At 41.8% G+C, this 12946-nt stretch overlaps 1 protein-coding gene across 1 annotated transcript in view; it reads right to left on the bottom strand.

The window, feature by feature from the left end:
* Positions 1-1569: 1569 nt before the first annotated feature.
* The window catches only part of USP12 (ubiquitin specific peptidase 12), a 50349-nt gene continuing 38972 nt past the window's right edge, over positions 1570-12946 (bottom strand). Inside the window, exons 7-9 of the mRNA XM_066583393.1 lie at positions 12398-12595; positions 11598-11676; positions 1570-11002 (exon numbers count right to left, since the gene is read on the bottom strand). Coding sequence (XP_066439490.1) covers positions 10901-11002; positions 11598-11676; positions 12398-12595 — 379 coding nt within the window. The 3' untranslated portion in view covers positions 1570-10900. The remainder of the gene's footprint in view (positions 11003-11597; positions 11677-12397; positions 12596-12946) is intronic.

Below are 12946 nucleotides of genomic sequence, written 5' to 3'. Positions count from 1 at the left end.
CCAGCATCACTCGATGGGGAAAAGGTTGTGAGACTCCCCTTACATATACGACTGCCAGCTGATGATGTAGAGATCAATGGGCTTGGACAACCTTTGTCTAGGTTGCCCTTAACGACTCTTATCCAATTTCTTGATTCTTCCTTCTATGTTATCACCAGGTAGTTGTTCCCAAGGATCTGATTGTCATTTCCATCAGTGTGATCCCCTCTCCTGCAAAGGAGAAATGACTAACAGAAATGACGATTCCTGACTAACGAAGGCTTTTACTCTATGTATCAAAGCCGCTTAACCCCTTCAAGCAAAAGGATGTGCATGTAATCCCTCTGGTGATGGGGGTTGAATGAAGCAGGCCTAGGAGTTGGGTCTGCTACATAGACTGTCTTTGACAGCCGACTCCAAGCCGCAAATCACAGATAACTGATTGCGGTTGTTAGCCATCCAGATGCTGCTGTCAGTTCTGACAGAGACATTGTAATAGCCCAAAAGAGGGAGGGAGCCAACTCGGTCTCCTGAATCATCCTCGGCAATGAGCTCACAGAATACTGTTTGGGTGTCATGGCAGCCAGGGGCCTTGTGAAGGCCTTCAGGGCTGCCATGAATTGCTGCCTATTAAGCTGTGCCTGTGGCATGGCTTAATGGAATTTCTGCAGCAATACAATATATTGCAATACAGAAGTGTTGCAGTATATTATAAAGGCAATAAAATGATCACTAGTTCAACTGAAAAAAAGTAGTTTTTTTAATTGCTAAAATTGAAGATTATAAAAAGCAGAGGGAAAAAAAAACAACTTTTCATTTTCAACAAAATCAAGTAAAAAAAAACAAAAAACCTTGGAATGTCCATAAAAGAAGTCAGATTAAAAGGGGTTGTCCAGTTTGTAAACTATTGATGGACTATCCTTAGGTTAGGCTAGCAATAGTAGATCAGCGAACGTCTGCCACCTGGGACCTCCACTGATGAACTGTATGCTGGGCCTTTGCTTCCTGCAGAAACCAGCTCAGTGCATGAGCACTGACAGTTGTATTGTTACTACAGCGGCAAGGCCTGGTATTGCAGGCCCATTTCCTGTTCACTTTAATGCCCGTAATACCAAGCCTGGCCACTGCAGTAGGAACTGAGCTGTCTGTTTCCTGCAGAAATCAGCCCAAGAGCTAAGACAATTTACTATGGATAGGCCATCAATAGTTTACACTTGGCCAACCACTTTAAAATAACGTATTACTTATCCCACACAGTGAGCGCCACCAGGAAAAAAGTTACGCAATGTCAGAATTGCACTCTTTTGGTCCCGTCTCCAAGAATTCTTTTTTTTTTTTGCAAAAAGTAATCTAAAAGTCAATTGTAACCCAAAATGGTAATAAGATGGCGGAATTGTGATTTTACGTTTTTCAGTACATGATACGGTGAATTGTCCAAAAGGAAAAGGCTGCAGGATTTCACATACGTAGAAGTTGTCCAATGCTGCGTAACGGCATCACTCATTGGCCAGTAAGGACACGCACATTCGGCAGTTTGTGTTGCTTACACTTTTATTTCTTTAGAACAGGAAATCATAACAACACAAATGGTTATTTCAAGCAAGCCCTTTAATACACCCGCCAAACATCTATAAATCTGTATCAAAAGTGCAACGTTTCATAATTTATAGGTTGTTTAATACATCTCGTATGTTAACAAATAACATACATATTTAATAAATTTTTTTTTCCAATATACAAAATAATGAACTGCTGTTTAAATCGACAATTATATAGTTACACAGCAATCAGTTCCACTATTTACAACAGAAAATTCCCCTGTCTCGACTACCCCTAAAAAATAATTCTATAATGCTTCATATGTTGGTCATTTTGCTTGGTTAATATAATTTATTCTTTTTTTTTTTAATAAATTGCTAAATTCTGATATTAACATTTCAAGATTTTTTTTCAGCTGCACTAGAAGTAAAAAAACAAAACTAAAAAAAAACCAAAAAAAACCTCAGAACCATCACCTCAGAGTAAAAAAAAACAAACAAAAAAACTACGAAAGTTATGAAATGGGCAACAAACATGATGTAAAAATAAAACCATCCTGTGAACACTTATTCTGCAGGCTTAACAAAAAAAAAAAAAAAAAGAACGTTCACTGTAAAACGATAAAACCCAATCAGCAAAAAAGAAACAAAGAAAACTTGGTGTTAATTCTTGAAATTACGCTTTAAGATAAGATGAAAAAATGTCAGTTACTTCAAATCAATGGTATTCTTCAAGCAACATCCATTCAGTAGAAAGCTGGTCTGATATCAACTCCGTTTTGTTAAATAGCCAAGTTTTATATAAAAGGGGTTACTCAGGGTTAGAAAAAAAAAAAAAAAAAAAAAGGGGGCTGCTGTTTTTTCCTAGAACCAGCGCCACCCTTGTCCATAGGCTGTGTCTGGTATTGCAGCTCATAAAAAAGCCCATAGATGAGAGTTGCACCGTTTCAGGATAAAATCAGACAGATTTTCTAATTCTACAGAACACCGTTAAAATCAACAAAATCGGCAAATTCAAAGTTGAAAACTCTGTTCACATCTGTGTGGGAGGCTTCGCTCGGGGCCACTGCTGGAAATTAGTCCAAAAATCCTGGATGAAAGAGTGCAGCTTTATTCAGGACAGCCTAAAAGAAGCCTGACAGACCCCATAGTAGTCAATGGGACCCCTCTAGGACTGTTCTGCTGCATCATAGGACAGATCCATTTACGGCAGTGTTAAACAGATGCATGACTGCAGATGTGAACAGAGCCTTACAAACACCCTCTCCCCCCCCATTCTATCAGCGTTCTAGTGTTTTTGATTACAAGAACAGCGGAGTCGGCAGCGCTGTCTTTGTCAAAGACACCGAAACTGTGACTGACCCTATTAGAAATCAATGGCATTCGGCCAAATCCTGTGTGGGCCATTTGAAAACGGAACAGTAATTCTGGTCACGACTGCTTAGTGAATGGAAGCCATGGCACCAACTCAATGAGAATCTTAAAAAGAGGAAAAACTAAAAATAAAAACCACAATATTTTGAAAACAAACAATTCACCTTTTTTCTTAGTTTAGCATAAAAAGCATGGAGTTGCAGGAAAAAGAAAAAAACAACAACCACATTCCGTATAGATCCCTGACCGCGAAAGGACAAATTTCTCTGTACTAATTTAAAAAAAAAGCTCCATCTTTAAATGTAGAATATTGGGCAAATCAATTTATTTATACCAATTTTAACACTATATCAGTCACATGCAAATATGTCAGAAAAGTGGGCGGGCTTTCAAACTGAACCAAGTGTGGCTCATTTACTAACATTATCCACCATTATTAGTGGGGGGGGGGGGGAGAGCAAAAACCGGTCTGACCTGGAGTTGTCTTTAGCCTACACCAGATGCATCGACAGAGCATATGCCCTACTAGTGGATCTTACATGCTATACCACTTTGACAAGGGACCTTTACGAATTATTTAAAGGGCACCCCTAAAAGGGGTTCTCGGGGTGCAAGATATTTTAGAACTAGATCCAAAGCCATTACAACAAAGAAACAGCAGTACTTACCCATCTCCCTCTACTGCAGCACTCCTGGCTGTTCTATAGAAACCGCTACCACCTGACTGCTGCAGGCAGACCGAGGCTGTGGCAGTCAGCTGAGCTTCTCCTGGCATCAAGGCTCCCAAGATCTGAGCAGTGATACTAGAACAGCATGTCACCACTAGAGCCTCTGATTGGCTGCAGCGGTTAAGTGGTAGCCGTTCCTAAACAAAGTCCAGGAGGACCAGAGAGCTGTAGTGCTGGGGGAAAATGACGGGTAAGTACCGCTGCTTTTATTATTTCAATGCATTTTGATCCATTTCTAAAAATCTGTCTTCAATATGGACAATGCCTTTAAAGGGAACCACCATCCACAAAACTATGGTGCTCATAGATTAGGTGAGGTGGAGTCTAGGGAGAGTCTCTTCATACTCGTACCCCATTCCTGCGGTGTCCACCGACGAGATCAGCATGTGCACACCACCTTGCCTCTTCTTAAAGGCTGTGAGCGCACTACCACAGAGATGAATGGGAATGCATGCGCAGCCTTCTGAAAAAAGTCAAGCCGGTGTCCGCACGCTGACTTCATCGGAGGAATGGGGGACTGGGCAAGTATGAGACACCGCTCCCCGGGCACCTCGTCACCGAACCTATAAGCGCCATAACTTAAGTTTATGGTGCTTGAAGTGGATGACAGGTCCCCTTTAAGTTTTCTGACAGATCTCATGAAGCCATTAATGTCTTTGGGCTACAGCCCGGTTTAAAAAAAAAACAAAAAAAAAAACTAGAAAAGCAGAAAAAAGTTTCTCCATGCTTCTGGAGGTACAAGTGTGGAATATTTCTAGTTGTAGATGAGAGATTGTCTCAGCCTCATCAGAGCTTCTAGTTGGGCTGCAGGCTCAATGTCATTTCTGGGAATGGTTGGACCAGAACTATAGAAGGGCGGTTCCTGAGCCAATATATAAGTGTTTCATGTTAAATCAGAAGAATGATTAGCAGCAGCGATCTCTACTATCTTATTACACAGACTAACAGCAAACAGACTTCACCGCATCATACCGTAGAATCATTTGTCTTTAGTTAATGCGGCCAACGGGCCAAAAATAAGATCTATTTACAACACAATCCTCAAAATTTAAAGTCTTACCGCACTATGGAAAGAAGGAATGGTAAAGGCAGGAGATCAAAGCTGAACGGACAATGATTTCGCTGAAAATTCACCCACTTTTCCAGGCAAGCTACATTCAAAACACGGTCAGACTATACACAAGGGGTATGAAAAAAAACTGTTACAATGCGGCACTGTCATAGCGGTACCATGTTAGCTTTAAGTAGACCCTCTATTCTATAATGCTGGACAATCCCCTTTAAGGGTACATCCATACTGGATGGAAAATGCTCCGCCGGGAGGTTTTCCATCTGGCTGGACGTATCCTTTAAAAAGTTAGGTCCACCCATAACGGAAATGCTGCAAGTTTTCCCCAGCAGAACTGGCTACCGAAAATCCACAGTATTTTATAGTAGCGACAATGTGGATGAGGTTTTCAGAAATCTCATCCGCACGGCGCAGAAACAATCCGCAGCATGATTCAACCTGTAGCGCAGATCTACAGTCTGTATCCTGTCACTCTATGCTGCGGATTTACAAATTCCGTGTTACATGCGATCAGCGGGGATCCAGAACAGCAGAATGCAGACAAATGACCAGTCCTGAGGAAAGGTCACCAATAGTTAAAGTTCTGGACAATCCTTATCAAGGAGTTGTCTGGTTACAACTTAACTTCAAAATGTACAGCCAAATAGATGAAAACAGTAACACAATCAGAGGCCGCAGCGATCATGGCGCCCAGGATGGGTCTTGATGCCAGGAGAACTTCAGCTACCACAAGAAACTGAGTGAATTGTGGGTCTACAGAGCTAGATCACCGGGGTTGAGGAAGGTAAGTATTCGTGTAGGTTATGGTTTTCACCCATTTGGCTGTAATTTTTTTTAAAACAGTTATTTGTAACTCATTAAAGTTTGAAAGGGGACAAGATGGAGTTTTGGGGTGGATGTCTAATTTAAGGCAGAAAAGGAAACAAGAATTAGAAGATTGAAAAATGTGAAGGAACAAGGAAAACTTACGTTATGTGCAATATGTATGGGGAGGGAGGACTGGAGTGAACAGATCTTTATAGTAGTTGGAGCTCCGTTTTTCTTGGATAGAACTACAAATCCTCTTTACAGACATACAGTTAAAAAGTAACATGCTGGCTTCTTGCAACGGCCACTAAAAGAAGGTTAAAAAGGGCTGTGCCAAAATGCACAAACCCTCCCAGAATACAAGCCCCAGGGATAACAGATGATCCACTCCAGGCTCGCCTGATCCACTCCAGGCTCGCCCTTGGGACCTCCGACAATCCACGGCTAGCTACACACTTCACACGAACGGCCATCCTAAAGGTCTACCAGTATGGGAGCCCCTCTACTGTGTGGCTCTTTGTTCTAAAGGCACAGAGGGGGGATCCTCGCTCTTTGATGTTCATACTCCCCAGTAGGGCACATGAACAGGGGTTATGCGCTTCTCACAAACCCTTTAACCCCTTAAGGACCAGGCTGTTTTGTACCTAAAGGACCAGACACTTTTTAGGGATTTTACTCATGTGGTGGTTTTACTGCCCTATTTTTTTTCCTTCAGCTGCCAAAATTATTTTTGCTGCGTTTTTTTCCGTGACATATAGGGCGATTTTTTTTTTAAATATTTTTTTCCCTGACTTTTTTTTCTCCAATTTTTTAGTTTTATTGGGAGTAAAAAGTTAATTTTTTTTTTAACATTATTTTTTTTTTTATTAGTATATTAACACTAACATGTAAAGTTTTCGATTACAGGGCACATATGGTGACAGTTTTGGTTGGCGTCATTTTCTTTCTATATATTTTATTCTGTAATTTCATTATTTTTTTTACTTATTTATGTAATTATTTTTTTTTACCAGTATGACCCCATGATGTCACATAAGATCTCTGGGGGTCCTTCACATTAAAATGCTAAGAAAAAAAACTAAAAAAAAACTTTTACAATGTAGCTGTGGCATCCATAGGAGCCCCATTTACAAGGAAAACATCCTCCTGAAGTGACAAAAGTCACTAGCAGAGCTGATCTTGGTCTGCTAGGACCCTGCAACTCTGTTGTGCCAGGGGCTCCTGGTGGTCACGTGATCACCGGATCGTGTAGTGGAAGAAAGACTTCCACTTTCACTTCTTAGTACAGGGTGCTCATTGAGCGTTATGTACCCAGGAAAGGAGAAGGCAGAAGGGGTTAAAAACTGCTTCCCCTTCTCCTACGGCTTCTCAGCTGTGACTAACTGCTGAGACCCCGACCTGCTCCTGCTTGGTTGCAGAAACAGAGGCTTTAATCCTGTATTTTTGCCATTGGTGAGGATTAAAGTCCAGGACCAAGTGCCATATATTTACCGCGCTTTGTCTTTAATGGGTTAAGAGCTTATTGCATACTAGTTATATATTGAACTCAATGAGAGCACAGCATACAGTAAGCTCCTTTCAGTGGCACCTTCAAGTAAGAAGCATGTTATTGAAAAGTTTGTCTATGGAGCGGATTTTCACCTCCAACAAGCAACAAAAAAATGGAATTATGCAACTCCAGCTGCTACAAAGATAGATTAGGAAACGATCTAAGCAAATTTTGATCTTGGAGCAAAGGGCAATTAAAGTGTCATTAATTAGATCTACAGCGACAAGTCATCATGCAACTCATGGAATCCCTGAGACAGGTCTTCTCACATACCAAAGACTTTTTACAGGTGCCTGAATTAGGAGCCTAATTGACCCTTTTTGCTTTCCAGCCTCTTCCGGCCCGAGGAGTAGACTTTTTTGTTCTTTTAAAGTCCCTCAGAAACACAGTTGTACCGTTTCTTGGAGGGTGAAATGGTGGAATAGCAGACCTTAATGACTATCCAAGGACCGCGTCAGAGGAAGGCGAATGCTGTCCGGTGAGGTTCTGACATAAGATGTCAGCGGCTACAGTACTAGAAGGACTGTGTGTTTTGTAAGGGATTCCGTAAGTTACATGATGACTCGTCACTAGAGATGTAATGAATGACTATCGGCCTACTGCTGAGATAATTTCTGTTTGTACGATTCTGTCTTAGAGGGTTTCCGGACCGGGGAGTCTTGTCTTCCATTGAGTTGGCGTCTAAGGCGCTCTACCTCGGTTGTTTTGATTAAACAGAATTTTGGACCGAATGATAAAAAGGTAGAAATTAATTTTAAAGCTACATTGCAAAAACTTCTCATGCTTCCTGTTGCATTGAAGTGATGGTCTTACATGTACACGGGCTGCAAAGTACAAGGGGAGTGACAAGAGGAAGAACAAAACAGATTATGCAATGGTAACGTAATACGAACCATAACAACAGTATGCAGTCACTACAGGGGAATTCGGCTTTCGGCGCTGCAGCTCTACTAAACTGCACCTCCCAGCATTAACAACCAATGGCTACATATGACAGAGCTGATTTTAGTAACAGCTGATGTGATAAAGGCTGACAACTAACTTTGGTACTTAATTCAGCAAAGAAACAGCATCTCACAATGCATAAAGTCATTACCTAGAGTAATCTAGAACAGCGCACACATTGATCAAAACAGAAAACGTTAGCTTCCACCATCTTTGTGGTTCTCTACCCACCACTTCCAGTTAAGGACTAATATTCACTCTTCTGACTTAAAGGGGTTGTCTGCCCTCTTTTCAACAGATAACATATCCTCTTTATAGCTCATCAGTAGTTGATGAACGGAGGACCGCCGCTCAGGACCCTTGTCCATCAGCTGATCATCTAGCCCGCTGTCCAGTCAGGCAGGTCGGATGTTGTAATCATTGAAGCGCCGACTTCACTTTCTGCTTCTTTCCTGGCCAAGATGTCCTATCCAGTCCTGACCAGGAGAGAAGAAGAAAGTGGAACAGTAGCGTGTCGCTCCCACTGATTTCTATTGGAGTGAAGCCAGCCCTCCGACTTCCTCTTACCACAGATTACGTAGTCTGGACAGTGGGCCAGGTGATCAGGTGACGGAGGGGGATCTCTGTCCATCAACTACTAAAGACCTATCCAGATGATAGAAGATCTATTGAAACCCCTTTAAGGCTTGTTCACATCTGCGCTAAGAGGTTCCATTTTCCTGTTCCGCTATGACAGCAGGAAAGTCGCACACTGGCCAAACAGATCTTCCATATGGCAGAACCAAAGGGTGCCAGATGGACCCACTGATTATCCTTTCAGTTTTTTGTTTGTCACTTTACAGGATGAAGTGGTGCTGCGTGCGGCGCTACTTCAGCCTGTATTTGAACAGAATTTAGTGAGGTTCAGGACGGAACCAGAGACGCTGATGTGAACAAACCATTATCCATTTTGCAAACTCCTCAATCTTCATAAAAGAACACAGCGCATTTTCATAAAATTCTGTATTGTGCTTTTCCTCTGTTAGTCTTCCTGGAAATATATGATTAACATGTCAACTGGGCACTAGCACTCCCCTTATGGCATATCAATACACAGTATCACTAACTGGACATTTTCCCCCAACCGAGTATAATTTTCCCTGGTGCACCATGTACCGGATACATGAAGAGGCGCACACCTCTTCATGTATTAGGCGCATCTCGGCATCTCCATGTGGCCACACAAAAATGTGTGTCAGATCTGACCTGATTTACATTTCTGGCATAATCTACACTAGTTTCACAAAAGTGGTAAAATCAGCGCAGAAGCCAGAAAAGTTGCAAAGTTTTGCATAAGCGTGCCAAAATCTGCAACTTTTCTACATCAGAATTCAGGCGCACAACCATTAGTAAGTACCCCTGACAGTAAGGACATGCCCGATTGTGGTGTTAACACTATCGTGTCAACTTATTAAAAGGGTTGTACCAGAATCGTAAGTTATCCCTACACACAGGATAGGCGATGACTTGCTGATCAGTAAGTAGTCTCACAGCTGAGACCACGGCGATCTCAAGAAATGGGGTCCCGAGTCCCCCATCCTCCTTACTGCAGCACGGAGGAGATTGAATAAGCGCTGGGTATTTCCATCAGCCCCATTGAAACGAATGGAACACTGTCCAAGCACATGCAGCCAGCGCTCCATTCAGGGCAACGTCACTGCGGGGGAAGAAGCAACCCCCGCAGCGCCAAAAAAGCGAGACACACGATTCCCGTTCTGGAGATCAGCGGTGGTGTCAGCTGTGAGCCCCCTACAGATCAGCAAGCTATTTCCTATCCTTTAGATAAAAAATAACTTAAAAATCTGGTAAAACCCCTTCCAGGAGGAGTAACAAAGGAACGGCATAATGGAAAATCCCAATAAAAGATGCGCCAGTATTAAAAATACTAGTATTTACTAAAACAGACATGTCAAGACAGTGAACAGGTCCTCTTTAAGTCGTATTAAAGGAATTTTCCTGCGTGTGTATGTATATATAGGATTTCTTGTGACGTTTTATGATGTTTCTCTGGCATACTATGACCAATAAATTAAACAAATTTACATTAAAATTTAGTGACTGTATTTTGAGCTAAGAAAAATCAGAATTCGGATCCAACCACAGGCGCCAAAGTCAACATTTGTGCGAAAATAAATTATCACTACTTCTGGCACCTCCACCCCGCCCCCCTCCCTCCCATTACTGACCCCAAGCTTACCATTTGAACATACCCTATATGCTTCTCCAGGCGTTCAACAACCTGACTTGGGCTCATCTCTACTGTCCTTTAAAGAAAGGCAATTGCGGTTGCTGGGCGCAAATATATATAAATATATATATATATCTTTTTTTTTTTTTGTCTTTACAACAGCTTACGTGTTTTTAATTTTTTTTTCACTTTTGCTTGTGGTGTAGAATGGTCAGTGTGGAAATGCACAGGCTTCTGTATGTGTTTTCAGGAACACTCCGCGTATCTTATAGCTAGCTAACTTAATATGACAAACAGTAATCAATGACTGGAAGTCCAATCCACTGATGGCGGAGACCGCCTCCGCCCTCGTTTTAGCAGTAGTAGTGATGGAACTGTATGGTGAGCGTGATTCCTGAGAGCAAATAAATCAATTCTCATGATATGAGTTTCTTTGATCCGTGTTCTTTGCTTCGGCGTGTGCAAACTGCGCTAATGCCCCCCTGAGCTCCCAGTACTCCATGTATTTTTTTTTTCTTCTCTTGTCTGTAGTTTGAGATACTTCTATATGTCACCTATACACATATCTAGCCATATATGTGTATCCATATATACATATCTAGTAAATCAGTGCTTTCTCCTTGTTCCGACTGTACAAAGAAGAAATGAGGCAGAATGTATGTCTTTCGTCATCACAGTTCTCATTTAGTCCCGAGACTGGTAGAAGAGAATATACCCAGATTCAGAGTTCTTCGAGATGTCCGACGTTAACCCGTAGAATTCTTCTATAGCTTGTGCATCAATTTTCTGTAGAAATAGATAATATAGAGATTAATAGAGGAGATCTAGGTCACTTAGGACCCCGTATACAGCACGGGAGCGCCAATGTAATTACCGGGAGGCGCAGAGCGTGACAGCGCCCCACAATAACGCGGATTGTGTATGCAATGGGGATTTCCACAGACAACCGTGTTTTACGGCTCATTTGTCTTTGCTATGGTCCGTGTAAAAAAACAAAAACATACGCATATAAAGGCCCACAGATTTTAACCCTTTCCAACCCACTGTCTGCCGCCTAAAGACATTTTGATTGAAGGCTTTACAGCTTCCGATGTTGGAAGACATCCAGCAGGGTATACTTACTGTATATTACTGGCCGCTCTGTTGTGAAGCGCTTCTCCGGCATGTTACATACCGCAGTACTGGCTGTAGCCAGCAGATGGCGCCATTGTATAATGGCAGAAAGAGAAAGCCCCCTAGAAAACCCTGAATCCAAAATTGGATTGCAAAGGGTTAATGGGTCAGAGCGCTGTCCGTGTTCAGTTAGTTGCAAATAAGAAACATTTACAAAGTGTAAATAAGCATTAAAGAGAAGCAAGAACTCTATAAACAAAGGACTTACCTCTACAATGTCATCATCAAACAACAACCAAAAGTCATGACTCTTCACTATTGCAATATAATGTCCTCTGTTTGGACCGCTGTTAAAATGAGGGAGAAAAAAAAAAGTAAAAGTAATTAAAGACAACGATGTAATAATAAAAAATAACGAGTATGACTTTATAAACCAAAGCAACTATATTACCAAAATTGTACATTCTAGAGTTACATTAGAAATAAATACATTACATACACACACTGGTGAGAAAAAAAATTGTAATAATAAAAGTTGAACCTTTCAGAGTGAGAAGACGGACCAATGCTATTATACAGGGTCATCCCAGGTATGAAGGAGGCTCTCTGGACTTAGGAAAGAGGCCCAGTATCAAAGATGGGCCCCCACTATGCTGCTGGATTTGGCCACCCATAAGTGATGATCGCCCTCTTAATGACTCTTGGGCCACTTCCTCAACCCCTTGTCCGCTGATAATGTAGTTCCTCAGGATAGGAGAGACATGCCATGCAGTAGCAAAGGGAATGGGGCCAACTATGGCTGGGCGGTGCTTTATCCAGAGGCTCCAATACCAGGCATATGTTGTGGTACGTACAACCCTGACTGATAAGGGTGCAGTCTATGCAAGTAATAGAAGGCAGCACTTGTGCGATTAATCTATGAAAGACTACATACCATCTCCAGTCATCGGTGAAGTACGGCAGGGAACGTATACAAGTTTTGGGATGTACCACAACATTAGGGTATATTTATGTCGTTTTACCCAAGGCATCAGAACCCATCTGAGTTTCCCCATAATGTTCTCCTACCTTCCACAGTGGACGACCACAGCGACCAGGTCATACATTCTGTCTGGGTTGGTGGCATCTCCCGATGTGTTAAAAAGTCGAAGCTCTAAAGGAAAGACTACTCTGTAGGAGAGTTTGGTGTATCGGTGCAGCTGGTCCATGTATTTGAACCTCTTTAGGTGAAGAGCTAAAATCATAGGCAGCTTTTTTACTTTCATCCTGCAATTGACAGATACAAGATATGTAGATGATACAACAGCGCTGATCTGCATTCTGATAGTTAGGAAATGAGAGGTTAACGATAAAGCACAGAGGTGGCCTCTTTAATGACCCCTTCCCATCCTTCACCACAAGGCTATGTTCACATGGGCGGATTTACTGAGGACTTTTCATACTGTCACAAAGAAAATCTGCAGCATCTACAATAGCAGGAAAGTGGATGAGATTTTCAAAGTCTCATCCACGGGCAGCTGAAAAAAATTTGCAAAAATCAGCCTGCGGTGATTTAAAAAAAAAACAAAAAAAACTTCTGCTGGATCTGTTAAAATAACGGAAGCCACTGAATATAAT

This window comes from Eleutherodactylus coqui, chromosome 1 (genome assembly GCF_035609145.1).
Source record: "Eleutherodactylus coqui strain aEleCoq1 chromosome 1, aEleCoq1.hap1, whole genome shotgun sequence".
Taxonomy (NCBI): Eukaryota; Metazoa; Chordata; class Amphibia; order Anura; family Eleutherodactylidae; genus Eleutherodactylus; species Eleutherodactylus coqui.
The sequence above is the reverse complement of the archived record's forward strand: the minus strand, read 5'-3'. Positions and strand labels throughout refer to the sequence as shown.